Source organism: Rhipicephalus sanguineus, chromosome 8, assembly GCF_013339695.2.
Source record: "Rhipicephalus sanguineus isolate Rsan-2018 chromosome 8, BIME_Rsan_1.4, whole genome shotgun sequence".
Lineage (NCBI taxonomy): Eukaryota > Metazoa > Arthropoda > Arachnida > Ixodida > Ixodidae > Rhipicephalus > Rhipicephalus sanguineus.
Window position 1 is genome coordinate 95,911,499 of NC_051183.1, and position 22,775 is coordinate 95,934,273.

Here is a 22,775-nt window from a genome sequence, read left to right on the forward strand (position 1 = left end):
TTTCTCTTGTTGTTGCAAGGTGCTACTATGCTAAAGACAGGTGCAACATATCCAGATAGGTGCACGATTGGCTTTGTCGTTAAGCATGTTTTAAATTTCAACAGAGAGCGCAGTAAAAACAAAGTGAAGACGTTCTGTTCTCTGTCTCCTCTGTTTTTATTGCGCTCGCTATCGAAACTGAACACATGCTGCAAATCAATTTCATTGCTACAATATCTGCTACAAAAAGCTCTTGATGCTACCCATTGTATTTGCAGAAAAAATAGGTACAGTATTCCACTGCCGGACAAAAGTTCATCGTACCCAGTATGTCCGCTCAACTGTTTCCTCCGTGAATACCATTTTACAAGAAATTACCGTAGGTTGAACTATAATTGCCAGCCAAGCATTCAACAGCGGACCTAGATTACTGGCTTGGGTACCTGTCGAGCTCGTACTGCGGTCGGGTCGGGCCGGGCAGGGTAGGTGAAATTTTTTCTCGGGTTCGGGACGGGCCCAGGTCTCGCTTTGAGTCATCCAGCTGTGCCCGGACCGAGGATCACGGTCCGTGCAGTGCTCTTGTAAGGACTGTTAAGCCGTGAGGTCGGCGGCGGCGGATTGTACGGTGGAGTTGATAGTTGTCCAAATCAGCCGGAATGACGGGTGGTGCGTCGCTAGCATTCGGCGCTGGACGACCGACGCGTAGCTTATAGAACGGCGGTGTCTTAGCGATTAAACTAACCAAAATGCTTTCCTGACTATTTGACGCCCAACTTCTAGGATACAAGCTACAACAGTTTCTTGTGAAGTCACAATAATGTAACTAATCTCTTCGCGAATGAGCTCGTGCAGAGTACACTAAGTGCCAACAGTCAGAAAAGAGACGCTCCTTAAAGCATTGTTTCCACAGTCGTAATAGTGACACTATCGCTGGAGTGCTTGCTCGGCAGTTGTGGCCTCTTTGAAAAATTGCACAACAGTTGTGTGCCAACAAAACGACATATTTTAGGGGCGAAGCTCCCCAGAGTGTGGCTCTGTCCCTCCTTTGTAGTATGTAGCAGTAGGTAGCCACGCATAGCGGGATGTATCCACTCCATGTGATAAAGATGACGATGACGACTGATGACCATGAAGAATAAGCGCGTTCCAGTATAGTGGAATGTACCCACTACACGTGATAACGATGACGATGACACTGATGACCATGATGTATAAGCGTGTTCCAGACCACACATTCTCTTTCTGCCATGGATGAAAAGGATCGTGAGCGCGCTCTCGCCCTCGAAAGGCAAAACGGCAACGCCGACAACAAACGTTCCCCTGAGCTTAACGTCTTATATGAGGACCCCCGCGTTTGTGTGTCAGGTCTTTGTATGATGATCGAGTGGGCAAAATTTACGGGGATTGATGGTTTACCAGATTACCTCCGGAGCTTTGCCCCCTCATCATCATTCACTTCGTGGATATGGCGTGATTTTTAGGCTGACTGAAAAGTTTCCTAAATCTCGCTTTGATTTCAATACAATGTTTTGGAATTACACAAGCCTTACTTTGCCATTGTTAGAGGTTTCAAACGCTCAACTCAATTAGAAGTTTGTGAACAGTCGGTCTGCATTGTGTGGACAATCCAGCAATAATTTATGGTAACTATACTTGGTTGCTGGCCTTATGGGCACTAAAGTATTACCGAGTGCGACGCTACGCCTCAATAGAGTTCATGCGTCCACTTTCTCTAGGATATTTTCATTCCGTAGAGTGTGTGCCGAGTCTACTAAAACTCAACCCCGCCATGTAGTCCATATGCACGTAAAGATTCACCCGATAAGCGAGGTACGCGTGGTCTTGCTCGTAAAAGTTTGCACCTGCTGTTGGAGTGTAAGTGTAGAAACGGCTAGTGTTTGGCGCCCAAGTCATGGTGTTATGAGGCGAAAGCCTTACAAAACGTGAGAAGTTGCCGTTGGTGTCAACACGAGTGCTGCAGAAAGTGATCATGTGAAAACGTCACCGTATGACGTCAGAGGGGCGTCACAGGTCACCAACATTGGCGCCGTCATCATGACATCATCGCACGACATTGTCTCTTGGTCAAATGTGGGCCGATACCACAGCCACTGCAAAACCACGTTAGCTGCAAAAAGCTCCCAATACATTCGATCCCAGAGGCAGTGACAGACCACGTTGGACGCAAAAGACTTTTGCGGGGGGAGGGGAGAATCAATACAAATGATTCAGAAGAAAAAGAACATGGCTTTCGCCTTCAAGTCGCCTTGGGAAAATGCATAACGGACGGTGTGAATGTTTGGTCTCCTAATAGCGACACTCGACAAAGCCACTCTTTCGGGGAGCAGCTCGCAGGAACTGCATCAAATGACACACAGTCGTCCTTGAAGCCTCGCATTTATTGACAAGGCATGCTATTTACAATCATCTACGCTCTCGATGACGTCCATTGGCATATTACAATTATACTCAAAAATGAAGTCACACTCGAATGGTTCATTTCCAACAAGGCTTTCCTTTGTCCATAACACACAGTCGGCCATTCCTGGAAAGGAGTATCCTGTGTTCGCATATGACGCTTATATGAAAGATCTTCACAAAGGACTTCACAAATATTACGTGATAGCGTTAGAGGACCCGTGTTGCAGATATTCTTGTGTCGGCGTTGTTGGTGTTGAGCTAAAATTTTGCGCTGTTCGCGCGTGAAAAATTACGATGGATGCTAATACTAAAATAATCGTGTCAACTCCGCACTAGTAGGGCCAAGCCTAATGGTAGTGTGGAGCTTGGCGGCTCTTTAGTTTTCTCTTTATTTTTCTTTCATTGTTCAACTGTTTCGGTCCTTTTCGCTCTTGTCTCAATTCTTTGTCTCTGTTATTTTTCTTTCTCTCTGTAATAGTTGTTTCTATTTCCCGCTCCTTCTACATTTCTTCCTCTTTCTTCCCTTTCTTTCTCTGTCAATATCTCTCTATTTCTCCCTTCTTTCTTTCTATCTCTTTCTCTTTCCGTCTATATATTTCTCTATCTGTGATTCTCTATCTTTGATTCTCTCTCTGTCTTTCTCTTTCTGTTCTTCTCTTTCTTCCTCTCTATATCCCTAATTCCCTTTCTTTCTATGCTTCGCTTTGCTCTGTCCCCACCTTCTTTTCTTCCTCCTCTCTCTCACTTTCCTTACCGAAGCTCTTGCTATACTATACTGTACAAGGCTACGATATGCTGTGCTAGCTTGCCTGGATGACGGAGTGGTTACGACGCTCGCCTTCGGATCGCAGGTACGCGGGATGCAATCTTGATTTTTTTTTCTGCCAAGAATTTCTCTCTTTCTCCGTATTTATTTATTTTTTTGCTATTTCTTTTTTTTTCTCTGTGTACTCATTCCCTCGCCCATCAGAGTTATTGTATCCCACGCCTGACTAATCGGCGCACGCCTTTTGGGAGCGAAGCAGAAAAGGAAGAGGAGGACGAAGGGAGCGCGTGCCGGTTCATGATGATGATAGTTTTCTGTTCGCGGATTACGACCGACAGCTGGCATAAAAAGCTTCGCTGTTAAAGGTATGAGTTCAAGCTGAAATCGAACAAAGGCCTTCGGCGTGGCAAGCAGGTTTTCCACCAGAACCGTGTCCGTTTGAAACTGTTTCGAAAACATCCGGCAGATCCCACGCATTTAGAGATACAGTTTCATAGGACGCAGTCAGGCAGTAGCGACCTATGCCGCATTTCTCGCTTTGAGTCAATCGTTACGAGGTGGATCGTCTATGCGTAAACTGAGTAGTTGTGCGAATAGCGTGTGTTGACCAGGCACGCCGATAATCTGACGTGTGCAGTCTATATAGCGCATAGCCACATAATCCAACGTAATTTCGGCACTCGCATTCGAGCTACGGGGCGATGATGTTCATGTCACGCGTACCGGTCATAGGCGCATTCCTGCTACGCTTGACTACTGAGTGTTTCATGAAATGCGTCTAAAATCCTCACAAATCAGGGAAATGCAATATTTCTTCGATGTCTGAACAATTACTTCTACTGTAGCCGCAGTCGTCTTGATATGGTTTAAAGACATCATTTCGGGCAGTATTTAAAAAAGTTACATCATTTAACTTTTTTAAATAGCGGTGTAAGGTGGGTATTTCAATTAGGAGAATTGAAGTCTATGCAAGGAACCCATTGCAGCTTTGAGATTACGAAAAAGCGGCCCCTGGTAATAATTGTGAAGTAATGAAATTCACCCAAATTAAGCAGCGAAATCGAAACCGAAACGCGGAAGTGCGCTACTACCATATGCTTCTGAGACGTCCAAAATGTGTCACAGCGTGTGATGACACTTGTAAGCATTTCTTTTTTGTATTAAATGCGAAACATTTCTTAGCAAACCTTTGGCACTTTGAGCGTTCCTATCTATCTATCTATCTATCTATCTATCTATCTATCTATCTATCTATCTATCTATCTATCTATCTATCTATCTATCTATCTATCTATCTATCTATCTATCTAGCCCCGTACGTCTGGATGCTCTCGCGATCGCCTCCTTAACTGGTGTAGACCAAAATTGCCATGGAAGGGTAAGAGGATTTGTCGAATATGACTGTTAGGTGATGACATTAATAACGCGAAAATCCTGTCGCGTACGTCGTCAAACCCTTTCCTCTAGAAACATGTGGCACATACCCGTTTACCACGAGCCGCGGTGTACGGGTATACGCCCTAGGTGATTGACAGTTTATATACTTAGGAACGGCGAGAACAGACAGTGGTAATTTCAATGCGAGAGCGTTAAGAAAAACCTAGATCAGCAGCGCTGACCCGACGAATGGAAAGAATAAAAAAAAACAGGATACCAGCAGCAATCGAAGCAAAGCATTCTGTGTGGCACTCAAGTAGTCTACCAGAGAGCCACGCCAGTTCTATAAACTGCTTTGGAAAAAGTGCCTGTGCAGGCGTAATGTCGGTGCGGCTTCAAGTGTCGTTGTGATGCTGGCTATCTAATTTTACAAGAAAGCAATAAATACTACGTATGTACTCCTATGATACAGGCAAGAAGATTACATTTAAGGGCTCGTTTTTCTTTGTTAGGCACAGTAATAATGAGAACTAACAGACAATAATGCCAAGGAAAGTATAGGGGGTGTTATTTGCAATAATCGGGATGTGAATGTGAAGAAAGTAAAGTGGACGAAAAGATAACCTGCCGCCGGCAGGGACTCGTCCACTTTACTCTTCTCACATTTAAATCCCAATTAATACAAATAACACCCCCTATACTTTCTTTGGCATTATTGTCTGTTAGTTCTCATTAATATTATGATACAAGCGTCATATCAGATTAACGTATGTGGTTCGAGTGTTGGCTCCACTTTTATACCAGTCTAATAAACATTAAATATCTAGTCCTAAGATTCAGCGAGCTATATTGAAGCATTGCTTAGCGAAAGTTATGAATGATATTCACATGATTGCACCATAAAGTGCACTTAGTTTCGATAATACTGACGTGTGTACTCTAACGTGAATGTTGACGTTGCGTCGCACCATAAGTTACCCTTCAAACTACAGTGTTGCTGACGTGCCTGGTAAGCCCACGATGTGCACGCAACTACTACACTTATAAAAACACGTCGATCCACCTCGTAACTCCTGGCTCAAAGCTATAAATTACAGCATAGAAGTGCTCGGTGACTGCTTCGCATGAAACCGATTCCCACAACGCGTGGAATCTGCCAAATTTTCTTTGTTGGTCGCCTTCTAAGTTTCCTAATAAAGCAGCATTCAGTGGCCCATTCCATTTTTTCGACAAAAGATTATGCCTGACAAATTCATGCCACCTTCCGCTAGAACAGTGACGTCCATGATTACTTGCAGCAAACATGAATTTTCGGGGCTCTTATAGTCGCCATGCAAGATTACGAACGACGTACGCACCATCCAGCAGATGGATGGGCGCTGAACTTGATCTCCAAAGACATATGTTTTTAGCGAATGGATGTCGGTGCTGACTACTTCTAATTGAAGTTTACGTTAGATATCGGAAGAAATCCTTCTTGATGACGCCGCTCGGCCACTATGAGATCATGGGTATGTAGGACGGCCTTTGGTCTGCTCCGGCACTGCTCCAGCGCGTAATAGACACTGTACTACAGAGGTTGATGACACAGGGTGTAGAGCCTGTGAACTAAGTAGCTATGAAGCTACTTTCTTCGTTGAGTATGGTACAGATCCGGACTTGCTCATTTTCCATGACAATCAGTGTGACACGATAGCAGGCAAAGGATAGAAAGACGAACGATTTCGCGAAAACGCACCGTGTGTGAAGTAAAAATAGGCGTACATTCTGTTTCGAAGACTGGTGACTGTGCTCCATCCTATCTCTGCGCTTTGAGTATTTGCTTTGCTAGGTACAAGTTGGGGTGCATTATATAGGTCAGTCATTTTATAAGAATATGACTGCTCTATTTTGGACACTTGCTGCAATATAAATAGAGGTGATGCGAAACAATTTAGTAAATAGCAAGCGTTATGCCTATAGAGATGTCTTCGTCACAATAAAGTGGTTTCTATAAATGACGGCAGAAAATTGCATTCAGGAGCAGGTTCTTTATGAGCAATATCGTACAACTGCCCATTCATGCCTGCAGCACTGTTTTTCATAATAAATGTACTCACCATCACGATGCTCCTGTAGAATAATAATAATACAATTGGCCTCTGCATGCATAACAGTGTAATTGCTTGCAGCACCGGGAGGAGGATCACCTGGAAAGGTTGTGTAGATTGTAGAATGGCCTTCACAAATTACTACATGTACAATTATTATTTTAAAAAGTTTGTAAGAAGCGTAACTGCATGTAAATAATGTTAGCAGGCATTAGTGCCTCTCACATGCGTTTAAGTAATTCGTAAACCTATTTAGTAACAGCAAAGGTTTGCACGTGCTATTTACTTAGTAAACTTAGGCCATTGCAACGTAATAGTGCCGGTCGTTATAATGCGAAAGTGTATGACGGCGGGGTTCACCAAGACTTTCGTGACGTAGTTCCGTCACGGAAATACGTATGCAAAATGCACACGATGAAATGGCAAAAAAGTAGAAGACAAAATTTCCGTAAGCGGGAGTCGATTCCACGGCCTCTTGATCAGCAACGTAGGAGACCAACGCTCTAACCACTGCACCAAGGTCAGTCATAGAGGATGCTTCACGCCTGCGCGATTAGCTCCGGCAGCGCGCCGTTGCACCTTTGCTACGGCCGCCCGATCGACATAATTATGTCAACGCCTTACACCGCGAGGTGCCGGCAATAGTCCAAGCCTCGGTCATAGCATCCATCCATATTAAAAAATAGCTCTGCGACGCTGGACTGGCTCAACCACCGCGTTCCCCACTCTAACCGTGAGAAATCACGGCCAGACTGGAGGGGAGACAAAACACGCGTTGCGTTTCCCGTCGCGTTTCGTGCCCGGCCGTGGTGTGATCTTTATGTTTACTCTCTAACATTCCGAGGGATGGCGGCCTTAGGCGAAGGTCAGAAAAGAAGCTCAGCGTTCAGTGACCAACGCTCTTCTGTCTGTCAAACCACTTTCACTGATTACGCTCTCCTCGTGCCAATGAAACGGCCTGAGCAACACTGTAACGGCGCGTTACGGGAGCCAATCTCGGAGGCCACAATTATTGCATCCTGACACTAACGCGCCCGGACTGCGAGCGTTTCGATAGACGGAGGCGGTAGCGGCGGAGGCTTTCGCTGCAATATTGTAGAAAACTCTATGGTATGTTAAATGTCGCGTCCACAGTGATTCTATTCCGTGACGACACCGCTCCGCGATTTGCCTTTCGCGTGAGCGTGTGACCCCCACCCCCTCGACTACGTAGGGCCGCTTCCAAATGAACTAATGGCGTTTCTCCGCTGCCCACTGCTAGCGAGCGCGCACCTTCCCGTTTCTTTCCTCAAATGACGACGCTTTTAAATAAACGTTGAGCTACTTCTGCAGGGACACGTTTCAGTTTCGTGTTATACCAATTCTCATGACGAAGGAATCACCATGTTTCTTTACTAACAAGTGTAAGAGATAGCGCAGAGATCTTACCGAAAGCATTGGTCCGAAGCACGTACTTACGACCTCCATTTTTTTCATCAATAACTACTTCCAAAGCAAGTTTCCCTTCACTGAAATAAACAAAAAACTACTACAAATTAGAATGTCGCTGCTTCTTCCTAGTTAACTCGGTCTTGTGCAAGAGATTCCTACAAAAAAAAAGAGCGGACTTCAGTGATTCAATCGACTTTGAGATTACGTACATGACAGAAGCACTTTCCTGTTTTTGTCGCACACCAATGACACTTAACCACTACAGGTGTTTGTCAAAAGATCAGGAAATTCAGCGATTGTTCTTATAAGTCAATGAGCAGGAATAATATCAATTTACCATAGTACAACTATGAAAGGAAAGAAAACGTATCGAGACGAAGGATACAATAAGGATGAAAATATGGTGGTAAAATCAAACATGGCAAAACTTAGTCTATAATATCTGGAAACAAAGGACGGTGATCTGTTCGTTTCTCTAATAGTGTTCTAAACGCGAAAAAACAGCTCTCTGACCGAGTCCCAGTGACGAGTATCTGTATACAAGATTTCTGCAAATGTTTATTTTGTGTTTCCCCGGTGAATACGACTCGTATTCACTGTGTTGAATTGGGCAGTGACGAGGTCCTGTTGCAGAGGCTTCATATGGGCATGGCACTCTAACGCGTTGGCCACATATAACTGGCCACGAAACCTCGTGGCTCACTAAGCAACACCTGCTTACATCGCTAAGTTCCACCATCCACAAATACAATTTAAAACCTCTTTTGGGCCTGCCCTGATGTAGACCAAATTCTACAGCACTATCTGCAAACAGTGAGCCTCTATCCAGGGAGGCCGCTGGACAATCATTTTTGGCTCTATTGAATACAACACCTTTTATGTGGATGTGAAGATTGTAGGTGATGGAAACAGTGGCGTCTCAACTCTCGTCGCAGCGAGTACTCCAAGATTTATGTCGGTCGAGATGTCACGTTAAGCAGGATGCCTGGCGTATTTGTGACTCCTGTTCAACTAAATAACAGGCTCCAATGCGCGGCAGTCATAGCTTGCGGTCATTTCCTTAATGGATAAACCGCATGGTCTAACGGAATGCTTTTAAAGCCCTTCGCAATGTGTTTTGCATCTTTGATGAGAAAAAACTTCACGAGAGGATTTGCGTAAGGTTTATCTTCTTGTAAAAGGTCAGAATCGCCCTGCGAATTGTGATAATAATCAAAGATACGAAAAGGTAAGAGTGCTACTTTATGTACACAAACTGTCCTAACCCTTCAGGAATGCTGGCAATAAGTACGGGGTTAAATCGGTGTTCTCCGCACCAAATAAATTCTCTAGAATATGGCCTCTCGTTAGGAGAAAATCAGAAGGAAGCGGCAGAAATAGTGAAGGCTGCGGATGAAGCCGTGCAAAGTCCACGTATGTGCTTGGTAAGTGCGATGTTGTCTATCAGATCCCTCTCACACGTGCGACATCGTACGTGGCAAAAACCACCACGTGTCTTAACGTGCGTTTAAAGGAGCGTAATCTGTCGCTGACAAAATCGGATGCAGCACTGAAGCACGTGTAGTTGTTCTCCCGTGTTTGTAGACACAAAGGTCATTTAGACAGAATCAAGGTGACTAGAGACGTTATGGAAGCTTTCTTATCAAAATGGGAGACGCACGCGTCAGTGACGCATGATTGCCACGGACGCACAAATAGTTTGCTTTACTACTCGAGACTTGTTCACTTGTTCCGTGAAGTGATTATTTTATTACTGACTAGAGAGCCCCCGGGACATCCAGGGCGATATTGTAAGAAGTAGTAGTAGCCCAGAGAAAGTGGATATCCCACCAGTAACGACAGGGGAAGTAAGGAGAGCCTTGGAGGGAATGCAAAGAAGCAAATCCACTAGTGAGGATCAGGTAACATCAAGTATGTTGAAAGACGGTGGACAGATTGTGTTAGAAAAGCTGGCCACCCTGTATACAAAGTGTCCTTGACGCTGACGGTACCAAAATCTTGGAAGAATGCTAACGTCATCTCAATCCATATGAAAAGGCACGGCCAGGCCTTGAAAAATTACAGGCCAGTCAGCTTACTATCCGTTGTTTACATGATATTTACAAAGATAATAGCTAATAGAATTAAGACAACGTTATAATTCAATCAACCGAAGAACAAATCAGGATTTCTTACAGGCTGCGCATCAATAGCCCTTATTCATACTATCAGGTTATAGATAAATCCGCAGAATACAACCAACACACGCATATATATATATATATATATATATATATATATATATATATATATATATATATATATATATATATATATATATATATATGCTTCGTCGACGCAGTTATTTAGCAGCGCCTGCATGACTGCTGATATTTCGAGCCAATGAAATGCCTTCTCGCATATATATATATATATATATATATATATATATATATATATATATATATGTTATCATTCGGTCGAAATATCAGCAGTCATGCAGGCACTGCGCAATGCCGGCGTCGACGAAGCATATATTGCCACGTGCATTTCTTATTATAACTTTTGCTGTATTCGGTCTACGCCCACAAAGACGGTCAGCAACGCTCAGCGCAATCCGGCCTCATTGTTCGAGAAGCTTCGTGATTATTGTAGACCGTTTTTTAAAATTGCGCGCAAGACGCGAACACTCGACCTTATTCTAGAGCTTGCGCGACAACCAGAGATAACACTGGAATATTCCACGGCACATGTATAAATGACGACGCGCTTCACCGCTTGTCAGTTGATCGACGGTCGACGCTCTGTTCACCGTTATCAGTGTACTGCTATAGTTTGACTTTCAGTTTCCCGGCCACAACTTCGGCCAAATGAAGAGTTTCATCTGTGACGTGCTGATTGCTGCCTTCTAGGACGTCACGACCACGTGACATCTGGTGGAGGTGCTGCTTCCTTGATGTTCCGGGCACCTAAGAAGAGCCGGGAACCAAGCCCAGAGCGTGAAGAAGACGTCAAAGACCTCGGGCAACAGCGAGCTAGCCGCAGGCTACAAGGCTTGCAATCCGAATAGGGTCTCCTAACGGACAAGCCAAGAACCATGACGACGAAGACAACGGCCGTAGGTCCCCTGCAGCTGTCGTGAAGCAGCCGGCCAGAGAGCCGCTGACAATCCATGTATCGCCAAGCGATGACCCCGAAACCTCAAAACCTGGCTCCAGCCGTTCAAAAGGGTCTCAACATTCAACAACTGGGACTCCGAGGAAGGCCTGTGCCACGTCTACTTTTATCTTGAAGGCGCAGCAAGGGCCTGGTTCGAGAATCGGCAGTACACTCTTGGAAAATTGGACGTCTTTCGCAGCGTTTTCCTGGGGACATTCGCAAGCGTCGTCCGAGAGGAAAGGGCCGCAGCCTTGCTGGAGACACGGGTCCAACTTCCAAATGAAAGCGTGGCCATCTTTGCAGAGGAAATGACCCAGCTCTTTCGCCACGCTGCCCCTGACATGCCCGAGGACAAGAAAGTCCGCTTCCTAATGCGAGGGGTAAAGCAAGAGCTCTTCGCTGGCCTGATGCGGAACCCACCTTCGACAACCCAGAGAATTCGTGTCAGAAACGACGACGATTGAGAAAACGCTGGAAATGCGAACCCGCCAGTACAATCGCCGTTCGATTGAAGTCAGCCCAGCTGTTCATGCCCTCGCTTCTGACGACCTCCGCGAAACGATCCGAGCGATCGTTCGTGAAAAACTGCGCAAGCTGTTACCGCAAACCTCAAGTGGACTCGATCGCAGAGGTTGTTCGATCAGAAATCCAGCAGTCGCCGGGCAACCTTGAATCGCCAATGCCTCAGCCGCAAGCCATGAGCTACGCTGATGCAGCCCAACGCAACGCCCTCCTCCTCGCCAACGTCAAGACGCCGCACCGCAGCAGTTCGGCCGCCAGACGCCGCCGCCACCACCACCGACGCCCTACCGTCCTCCTGTCGCCCAGCGCTGTGCCCCGCGCTACGCGCCAAGGAAGGCAGACGTTTGGCGTTCCCCTGACAGCCGCCCGCTCTGCTGCCAATGCGGGGAGGCCGGGCACACGTACCGCCGCTGCAAGTACCGAGCATGTCTTAGGGAGCATGAGCGTTCACTGTCAGACACAAACCCATTTTCACTCGCCGCCCATTGCAAACAATGCGGCTGCACACCATTCTTCGCCGACACTATGATTCTGTCACGTCACAGACAACAGATGGCAAGAGAAGTCATCGAAGCGTTCCACATTCAAAGGAAAGGAGAAAAATGTATCAGTCTACCATCTATCGCGCTAAGTGACGCAGAATTTCAATACCTAAGCGGAACCTGCAGATGATTACAAAGTTTATATGTTTCTGTTCCTTTTTTTGTGTTGTTCTTCACCTTTATATTAGCTTGTTTTTCCGAATAAAGTCAGTTGCGAGTTAGCGCCCGTGTTGTGCACCTTCTTTTTCTCTGTCCTCCTCCGTCAGTGCGCTACTTAAATCATGATGAATCCGTACCAACTAGCTCAAGTTTCAATTCTCATGAAGTACCGAGAGACGGGGCTCCGCGGTTTCGCCGTCAACCCGCCGCCGCCGCTAGGCGAATGGCCTCGCGACATCGACGACTACCTCACCGGAACACAGTGGCAAGAGCGACGGCCTTCCCGCTCGCCGTCGCCCGGCCGCTACATGTCGCCGCACCGCCGGTAGTACACTGGCCTAAACCGGGGCCGGTCGCCTAGCCCGTATCCGGGAAACTAAGGCCAGCAACTGATGGTGGTGCGGTTGCTGTGCGATGAAATGCCGAAGAACCTCCGCGGCCGCCGACGACGACAACACGGCGAGGCTGCAGAACACGACGTGAAGCAGACGAAGCCCTGCCGACGAAACCTCGCGGACCGAAGAAGACCTGACGGCGCAGCATAGAAGCATTGCAACAAATCGACGCAGCCGTGATCCGACGCCGCGACCTAACTGCAACGCAAGGCGACGGACTAGCGACTTCGACGTTCTCATCGACGGCCACAACATCACCGCTCTCGTCGACACTGGGGCCGACTATTCCGTCGTGAGTGGGCCGTTCGCAGCACAGTTGAAGAAAGTTAGGACTGCTTGGGAAGGCCCCGAGATCCGGACCGCTCGAGGCCATCTGATAACACCAATTGGTGTCTGCACGGCGCGAGTCACCATCAATAACCGGACTTATCCTGCGAGCTTTGTAATCCTGCTTTGAAGCTTTGTAAACTGCTCCAGGAATGTGATACTTTGAATGGACTTCCTAAGTGAGCACGGCGCCGTCATCAACCTGAGGTCTGAGTCGATAAAATTAACCTCAGACAAAACGCACCCGCCCCACGCGACGCCAGGGAACCATGCATTGAATTTGATAGAAGAGCAGGTGACCGTTCCGCCGCGCTCCAGCGTCATTATTTCCGTCGGCACCGAAAAACCTGCGAACCTTGAAGGCGTCATCGAGGGTGCTCAGCACCTACTCATGAACCGTGAAATTTACGTCGCACGAGGTATAGCCGAGCTGCGTGACGGTAAATCAATGGTAGTGCTGACAGACTTCAGCCACGAATATAGGCACCTCAACATTGGTACGACGGTCACCTACATCGACGAATGTGTGACCGCCAGCAAAGCTTTCGCCCTGTTCGATGCTGCCGAACCTGCTTCGACGAATCGAGGTCTCGAACGAGATTTCGACGTCAACCCGAGCCTTCCGAAGGTCAAGCAAGACCAGCTCAAAACCCTGCTCCTGCTGTACAAGGACTGCTTATCGTCGTCGTCAAGAATTAGACAGACCCGAGTCGCGAAACATCGCATCATAACAGAAGGACGTGCCCGACCAATCCGTTAGAGCCCGTACCGAGTTTCGACGGCAGAACGCGAGACCGTCCAGAAACAGGTCGACGAAATGCTACGCGACGACATCGCCCGGCCGTCCAGGAGTGCGTGGGCGTCACGTGTGGTGTTAGTGAGGAAGGATGGGACGTGTACCCTCTCCCACGTATAGACGACGCCCTAGGTCGACTCCAGAACGCGAAGTACGTTTCTTCGATGGACCTCAAGACCGGCTACTGGCAAATCAAAGTCGACGAGAGAGACCGAGAAAAGACTGCCATTTATAACACCGGACGGCCTTTTCGAGTTCAAGGTCATGCCCTTCCGTCTATGTTCGGTACCTGCGACTTTCCAACAAGTCATGGATGCAGTATTAGCTGGCTTGAAGCGGCAAATTTGCATTGTTTACATGGACGACGTCGTCGTGTTTACCTCGAACTTCGACCAACACCTCCAGCGCCTTGAATCCGTACTTCAAGCAATGAAGAACTCCGGGCTCACCCTGAAGCCAGAAAGGTGCCGCTTCGCGTACGAGGAGCTCTTGATTTTGGGTCACGTGATCAGCAAGACTGAAGTGCGCCCAGACCCGCAAAAAAACAGCTGCCATCGCCGCTTTCCCGCCACCCACCGACATGAAGGCTGTATGCTGATTTCTCGGCTTGTGCGCCTATTACAGACGCTTTGGATTTTTTTGGATTGGAAAAACTTTATTTACGTCCTGCAGAACGCGCTCAGCGCGTAGCGGGCGTCTCCCACGTAGGGACCGACAGAGAATACCTGGCGGCCGCCTCGTGGGCCTGCTGGACAGCCCATTGCTGGTCGGCGAGAAGCGAGCTTCTGAGGGACGTCTCCCACTTGTGTGAGGTAGAGCCGGGATGAGCGTTTCTACACTCCCAGAGCATGTGTGTGAGTGTCGCCGTGTGTCCGCACGAGGGGCACGTGTCGCTGGGGTACGCGTCGGGATAGAAAACATGAAGCTTGGCGAGGTTTGGATATGTGTGCGTTTGCAGTAAGCGTAGGGTTAGCGCCTGCGGCCTGTTAAGTTTCGGATGCGGGGGCGGAAAAATGCGGCGTCCAAGGTAAAAGTGTTTTGTGATGTCGTTATACGTAATGGGTGCGTCCCGGTTGGCTTCTAACTCGGCGAGATGAGGTTTCCCTGTGACGGCACGGTCGGTAAGCGCGCGCGCTGCGTCGTGGGCGATCTCGTTGAGGTTGGACGGGGCGCCCGGCACCCGGCCAAGATGGGCAGGGAACCAGATGACGGTGTGACGCTTGAGAGTACTCGGATCCACGCTGCGGAGGATGAGTAACGCCTGATTGGAGACGACGCCACGTTCGAAGGCTTTCATGGCCGCTCTAGAGTCGCTGTAGATGACTTCTCGTTTGCTGTCGAGCACACTTAAGGCTATGGCTACTTGCTCAGCTACTTCGGGGTCTCGGGTGAGGATAGTGGCGGAGTTTAGGATCCGCTGCGTGGATGAAACCGCGACCGCGGCGAAGGCTCGGTTGTTGCGATAGGCAGCGGCGTCCACGAACGAGACGTCGTCCGCTTTCACGTCTATGCGCTTGAGAAAGGCGGTCGCCCGCGCAAGGCGCCTGCCTCTGTTGTAGTCGGGGTGTACATTTCGCGGAATGGGATTGATCGTGATGAGATCTCGGATTTCACGGGGAACCGGCGTCCACTCTGGGGGGTCCCCGGCCGTCGAGGAGAAGCCAAGCTCGTGCAGAATATGGCGGCCCGCCTTGGTGGTCCTGAGTCGGAGCAACTGCGCCCGTTCCTGAGCCTCGGCGATCTCTTCAAGCGTGTTGTGCACGCCGAGTTCGAGGAGTTTCTCCGTGGAAGTGCTTATAGGGAGGCCGAGGGCTCTTTTAACGACCTTTCTAATAAGGGCGTTCAGTTTATCGCGCTCAGTACGTAGCCATTTGTGCATGGCAGCGACGTACGTGAAATGGCACAGAACAAACGCGTGTACGAGACGCATCAAGTTGTCTTCTTTCAGGCCGTGGTGCCGGTTGGCCACTCTACGTACTAGCCGTATGGCGTTATCAGTCCTAGTCTTGAGCTTCTGCACCGTTTGGGTATTGGTTCCGCGGCACTCGATGATCATGCCCAGGACCCGAATGGAGTCTACCCTGGGGACTGCACGACCATCTCTGGTGTGGAGGATGATGTTGCGTTCGGCCGGGGGTTGCCATCCTTTGGGCTTTGCGCCGCGGCGTTTGGGCAGGTATATCAGCAACTCCGACTTCGCGGGGGAACACTTGAGACCGGTGTGTTCGAGGTAGGATTCGGTGGTTTCGATGGCCTCCTGTAGGGTGGACTCGATGAAGCCATCCGACCCTGTGGAGCACCATATGGTTACATCGTCCGCGTAGATTGTGTGGTTCAACCCCTCGATTTTTGAGAGTTGTTCGGAGAGTCCGATCATCACGAGGTTGAAGAGCGTCGGTGAGAGGACGGATCCCTGGGGAGTGCCTCGCTGTCCGAGCTCGACTTCTTCCGACACCAGGTCTCCTGCGCAGAGGACGGCTCTGCGCCTAGTGAGGAAGGAGCGGACAAAGTCGTAAAACCGACGCCCCAGCCCGAGGTTTGCGATCGCCTTCAAAATGGACGAGTGTGTGATGTTATCGAAGGCCTTTTCTAAATCAAGGCCGAGTATGGCACGAGTGTCCTGAGTGTTACCTCCGTCGAGAATCTGATGCTTTAAAAGTAGCATAGCGTCTTGAGTCGATAATCCTGACCGGAAGCCAATCATGTGGTGTGGGAGGCAATCGTGATCTTCGAGGTATCGACCGACCCTGTTGAGGACGACGTGTTCAGCCACCTTGGCCACGCATGATGTGAGCGAGATGGGACGCAGGTGAGCTAGGCTCGGCGCCTTGCCCGGTTTAGGAATGAGGATCGTGTGGGCGAGTTTCCAGGCATCGGGTAGCTCGCCCTTTTTCCATATTTCGTTGATGGTGTCTGTGAGATAAGTGACGGAGGGGTCGTCCAGGTTGCGTAGAAGCTTGTTGGTGATGCCGTCGGGGCCAGGGGCGGAACGGCCATTGAGTTCGTGGAGAGCTCGCCGCACCTCTTCGACGGAAAAGTCGGCGTCTAACTGAGTGTTGTCGGTACCAAGGTATTCTGGGTGAGGAGTCGAAGGGCCCGTGGGAAGCGGGAGATATTTCTGCACGAGGGTCTTGGTGACGTCTTCCGGTGGCGCGGTCCGTTTAGCCTGATGGAGTATCTTCGCGAGCGAATGACGCTTGTCAAAGACTTTTCGCGGATCACCGAGCCACTAACTTAGCTCACGAAGACCGACGTCGCATTCAGGTGGCAAGCAACGCAAGTCGAAGCATTTCATGAACTGAAACGATGCCTGCAGACGCCTCCAATACTTGCGCATGTTAACGAATACGCTGATACGGAGGTTCACACCGGTGCAAGCAGCGTACGGCTTGGTGCCGTCCTTGTGCAGCGGACGGACGGACTGGAAAGTGTCATCAGTTTTGCTAGCCGGTCGCTGTCTAAGGAAGAGGACAACTATTCCACAACTGAAAAGAAGTGCCTCGCCATCATCTGGGCTACGTCAAAATTTCGCCCCTACCTCTACGACAGGCCCTTCAAAGTTGTGAGCGACCATCACGCCTTCTCTTGGCTAGCCAATTTGAAGGACCCTTCAGGTCGCCTCGCACGGTGAGCCTCAGACTTCAAGAATTCGACATTACCGTCGTGTACAAGTCCGGAAGGAGACACTCCAACGCCGACTGTTTGTCTCGTGCCCCCGTCGACCCACCACCGCCCAACGACCATAATGATGACAGCTTCTTGGGAGCCATAAATGCCGACGACTTCGCCGAACGACAGCGAGCCGACCCGTAACTGAAGGGTCTAGCGGAATACCTCGACGGCCGGACCATCATTGTCCTAAAAGTATTCAGGCGAGGATTGGCATCATTTTCCTTGAAAAACAACGTCCGCGTAAAGAAGAACTTCTCTCCGGCCCGAGCCAGCTACCTTATCGTTGTACTTTCGGGACTGCGACCAGAAATTCTGCATGCCCTGCATGACGACCCGACGGCTGGACGCCTTGGACTTTCCCGCACGCTCGCACGAGTACAGGAAAAGCACTACTGGACGCGTCTTGCCGCCGACGTCACTCGCTACGTAAGGACGGGCCGATACTGTCAGAGACGGAAGACACCGCCCACAAGACCTCTGGCTTCCTTCAGCCGATCAAGCCTCCTCAACGACCATTGCAGCAGATCGGGATGGAACTCCTGGAGCCGTTCCCAACGTCGACTTGCGGAAATAAATGGATCGTCGGGCTACCGACTACCTCACCCGTTACGCCGAAACAAAAGCCCTGCCAAATGGCAATGTCGCTGAGGTAGCCAAGTCCTTCGTTGAGAGCATCGTCCGTCGACACGCCGCCCCAGAGGTTGTCATCACCGACAGACGTGCGGCGTTTACGGCTGACTTAACTCAGGCGACCTTGGAATACAGCCACACAAGCCACCGCCGGACCACCGCGTACCACCCACAGACCAACGGCCTGACCGACCGTCTAAATAAGACCATCGCCGTCATGCTGGCTATGTACGTCGATGTCAAACAGAAGCCTTGGGGCGCCATCCTTCTGTACGTGACCTTCGCGTACATCACGGCCGCACAAGAAACGATGCAGATGACGCCATACAAGTTGGTCTACGGACGGAGCCCGGCAACGACGCTCGACGCCATGTTACTAAACGTAACCGACTACGAAAACATCAACGTCACCACCTACCTACAGCGCGCCGAAGAAGCACCACAGCTCGCCCGCCTACGGATCAAGATCGAGCAGTCGACTGACAGCCGTCGCTACAACCTTGGTTGTAGCGACGGCTGTAGCGGCGGCTGTCAGGAGGGATGTTCAACCCCCCCCCCCCCCCCCCGAAATTTTTAAATTTTGCTTGCGTATATATACACGCGCGCATAAAAACGCACGCACGAACATACATAAAGTATGGTTGAACCCCCCCCCCCCGAAAAAGATTGCTGGCTACGCCCCTGCTTCGACGACGCCACATGGAATACCAACCCGGTGACCGTGTATGGGTATGGACGCCAATACACCGACGGGGACTTAGTGAGACGCTTCTTCGACGATACTTCCGACCGTACAGGGTACTTCGACGCCTCGGCGCACTCGACTACGAGGTTGTCCCTGACGGCATTACGAACTCTCAGCGGCGCCGTGCGCGGCCTGGAGTCGTCGATATCGTGCGCCTCCAGCCATATTCGCGCGTTAGTGAATCTGAGGACTGTATTTTTGCTTTATTATTGTACTTTCTCGCTTATGCTTATTGTTTATTGTGCTTTCTTTCTTTATTGTTTTTATTTATTGTTGCATGCATAGGCCACCCCCCCCCCCCGTTTTCTGTTTTAAGCATCGGGACGATGCTTTTTCAGAGGGGGGCATTGCCAAGTGCGGTTCTCATTATGACTCTTGCTGTATTCGTTCGGTTTTCGCCCACAAAAACTGTTAGCAACGCTCAGCGCAAACCACGCCTCATTGTTCGAGAAACTTCGCGATTATTGTAGACCGTTTTGTTAAGAGTGCGCGCAAGACGCGAACACTCGAGCTTATTCTAGAGCTTGCACGACAACCAGTGATAACGCTGGAATATTCGACGGCACATGTATAAATGTCGACGTGCTTCCCCGCTTGTCAGTTGACCGACGGTGGACGCTCTGTTCGCCGCTCTCAGTGTATTGCTGTAGTTTGACTTTCAGTTTCCGGGGCACAAATTCGGAAGTAATAAAGTTTCATCTCTGACGTGCTGACTGCTGCCTTCATCGACGTCACGACCACGTGACAATATAAACATACTGGAAGAAACCTACACAGGATCCCATGGCACCATAGCTTCCATAAATAAAGCAGAGTTTCAACAAAGAAGGGAGTAGGGCAGGGAGACACGATCTCCTCAATGGTATTCACTTCTTGCTTAGAGGACGTTTTCAGGGACCTAGCTTAGGAAGAGTTAGGGATACACGTTGATGGAGAGTACTTTAGTTACCTGTGGTTCGCCAATGACATTGCAATAATGAGTAACTCATGATTCTGAATTCGATAAGGAGAGTAGAAGGGCAGGTCTCAAAGTTATTGTAAAGAAAACTAAAGCTATCTGCAACAGTCTCTGAAAAGAACAGCGCTTTGCGATAGGTAGAGAGGCACTGGAAGCTGTAAAGGGATGCTTCTACTTAGGGCAGGTAAGAACCGCTCAGTATAACCACGAGACTGAAGTAACTAGAAGAACAAGGATGGGTTTGAGCGAATTCAGAAAGTTTTCGCAAATCATGAATGGTAGTTTACCAACTATTCCTCAAAAGAAAGGTGTAACACCTGCATTTTACCAGTACTTATCTACGGAGAAGGCACCTGGAGGCTTACAACTAGGCTTCACCTTAAATTGAGACACGAAGCAGCGAGCACTAGAAAAGAAAATCATAGGTGTAACCTGAAGATACAAGAAAGCAGAATGGGTCAGGGAATGAATGGGCGTTAAGGACATCATAGTCGAAATCAAGAGAAAATGGACATGGCCAGGACACGTACGCGCAGGCAAGATAACCGCTTGTCACTAAGGCAACTGACTGGATTCCAAAACAAAACGCGAGGTGGGGGGGGGGGGGGGCAGTGTAAGGACCGAGTGGCGGTTCGTCACGTTTGCGAGTGCGTGGCTCAACGGAACAGGCGACAAAAGAATACGCACGAATGAGTTTCAGTCAACATTTATGGGGACAAGGAATTCTCGGGACGATGACGGAGAACAAGCACAGAGATAAACACACATAAATCAATATGAAAGTCCTAACCGCGGAATGTCCGGTCAAAGTTACAAAAGAAAATCTCATGACTTGTAGATGACGTTGTCTTGCGGAGGGTCAGTCCACGTGCGGCGACGAGCCTCGTCGAAGGCGAGCCCAAGCACGCAGGTGACACGTCCCGTGTGCCTTACAGTAGGAAGACAAGGCATCCAGAAGGCCTCCCGTTTAATCACGGCCTTGCGCCGTCCCAGGTGGTGACGGTGTTCAGGAACTCGTGACGCCTGCCCGCCGACACAGCAGGAGCCGCGCATGGTACTTGTAGCACCAGGCAGGTACCTCGGCTCCCCAGGTCTCACCAAGAACAGGCCGGAGGATCTCCCCGAACAGTGCCCTGGTCCGGCACGTCCTCGCTGGAGCCACCGCCAACACCGACCCACCAGGCAAGCACCAGTCCTCGCTGAGCACGGCCACAACGAACTTCTCGGACAGCGCCCTGGTCCGTCGTGTCCTTCGACTAGCCTCACTCAGCCCTCTGCGCGCTCCACACGCGCCTCTCTTCTTTTTTTCTTTTTTTCTTGTGCCCCCGCCACGCGTGCCACCTGCCCCTCGCTCGCCTTCATGTCGCCGTCGTCTTCACTCTCGCAAGTCCGCACAAACATTTCAAAATTCCACCAAAATTCACAAACATATAAATTCCTTCCACAAATTCCCTCCATTCACTACAGACAGAAAGTTCGGTAGGCAGATGAGATTAAGAAGATTGCGGGTATAGCGTGGCAGCAGCAAGCATACGACTGGGTTGTTTGGCGGAACATGGGAGAGGCCTTCGCCCTGCCGTGGGCGTAGTCAGGCTGATGATGAGATTACCCTCTCTACTTTTTGCACTCGGTTGCTTTGTTTCTGTTCGTTTTGTTGTAGGTATTTTTAAATGCGAAGCATTTCTTTGCGCTCTCCTGGCCGTTTCCTTAATGGGACATATACCAAAATTCGCATAGCACATGACTGTATGGCGAACATAAATCGTACGTTATAACATGAAAATCATTACATGCATGTCATGAACGGCATGATTTACATGCCACAGCCTCGGTGCTCTTGCGGCCGTTTTGCTAACTTGATATATAGTAAAATTGGTATGGCGTGACAAGATTGCTTGACAAATATAAGTGACAGGTCCCATCGTGCAAATCACGACATGCATGTCATGTACAGCATGATTTACATGAGATGGTCTCGGGGTGCTCGCGACCGTTTAATTACATGGATACATACCAAAATTGGTTCGACGAAACATTTCCGTATGGCGAACACAAATCGCACATGGTAACATGCAATGACATGCGTGTCATGTACGCGATGACATACATGCCCCGATTATGGTGCGCTTGCGCCCGTTTCGCTATCTCTACATGTATCAAACTTTGTATTGCGTGACGTGACTCTATGAAGGACATAACAGGTAACATGAAAATCAGGACAAGCACGTCATGTAGAACGTGATTTACTGCCACGCTCATGGCAGCGCTCGCGGCCGTTTCGCTAGCTTGATAAACACCAAAATTGGCACTGCATGACGTGACCGTACGACGGGCATAAATGGCAGGTGGTAACAGGACAATCATGACATGCATTTCATGTGCAGCAAGATTTACATGCCACGCTCATGGTGCACTCGCGGCCGGTTCGCCGGCTTGGTATGCCCCAAATCGGCTATTTGGTCACGTGAATGAATGACGAATATGAATGACAAGTGGCAAGAGAAAATGATGACGTGCATGTCGTTGTGACAGGTTCGTTTAATAAAGCAAGTAGAATGAGTTGTGCAATACGGTACGAAGAACTTTATTTAAAGATCCGGAGAAGTGCCCCCCCCCTAAGGGTGACACCGCGGGCCGCTCCCACGTGGGGACAGTTACTATTCTTGAATAAGAGACGGAGGTGAGCGTTTGATTTTTATACAAACGAAAATATAGTTTCACGCACAAAAAAAATAAACGAAAGGGTAACACTAGAATGAACAAAAGGTAAACTAACAAGCGTCAGCCTGACCACAATACATAGAGTTCTCTTTAAACAAGGGAATCT

General features: G+C 49.1%; 1 protein-coding gene across 4 annotated transcripts in view; it reads right to left on the bottom strand.

Moving 5' to 3' along the window:
- The window catches only part of LOC119402223 (uncharacterized), a 310,187-nt gene that overhangs the window by 167,028 nt on the left and 120,384 nt on the right, over positions 1–22,775 (bottom strand). For all 4 annotated transcript variants that reach the window (XM_037669356.2, XM_037669352.2, XM_037669353.2 and 1 more), the window contains exons 7-8: positions 8,062–8,141; positions 6,643–6,732 (exon numbers count right to left, since the gene is read on the bottom strand). In XM_037669356.2, coding sequence (XP_037525284.2) covers positions 6,643–6,732; positions 8,062–8,141 — 170 coding nt within the window. The remainder of the gene's footprint in view (positions 1–6,642; positions 6,733–8,061; positions 8,142–22,775) is intronic.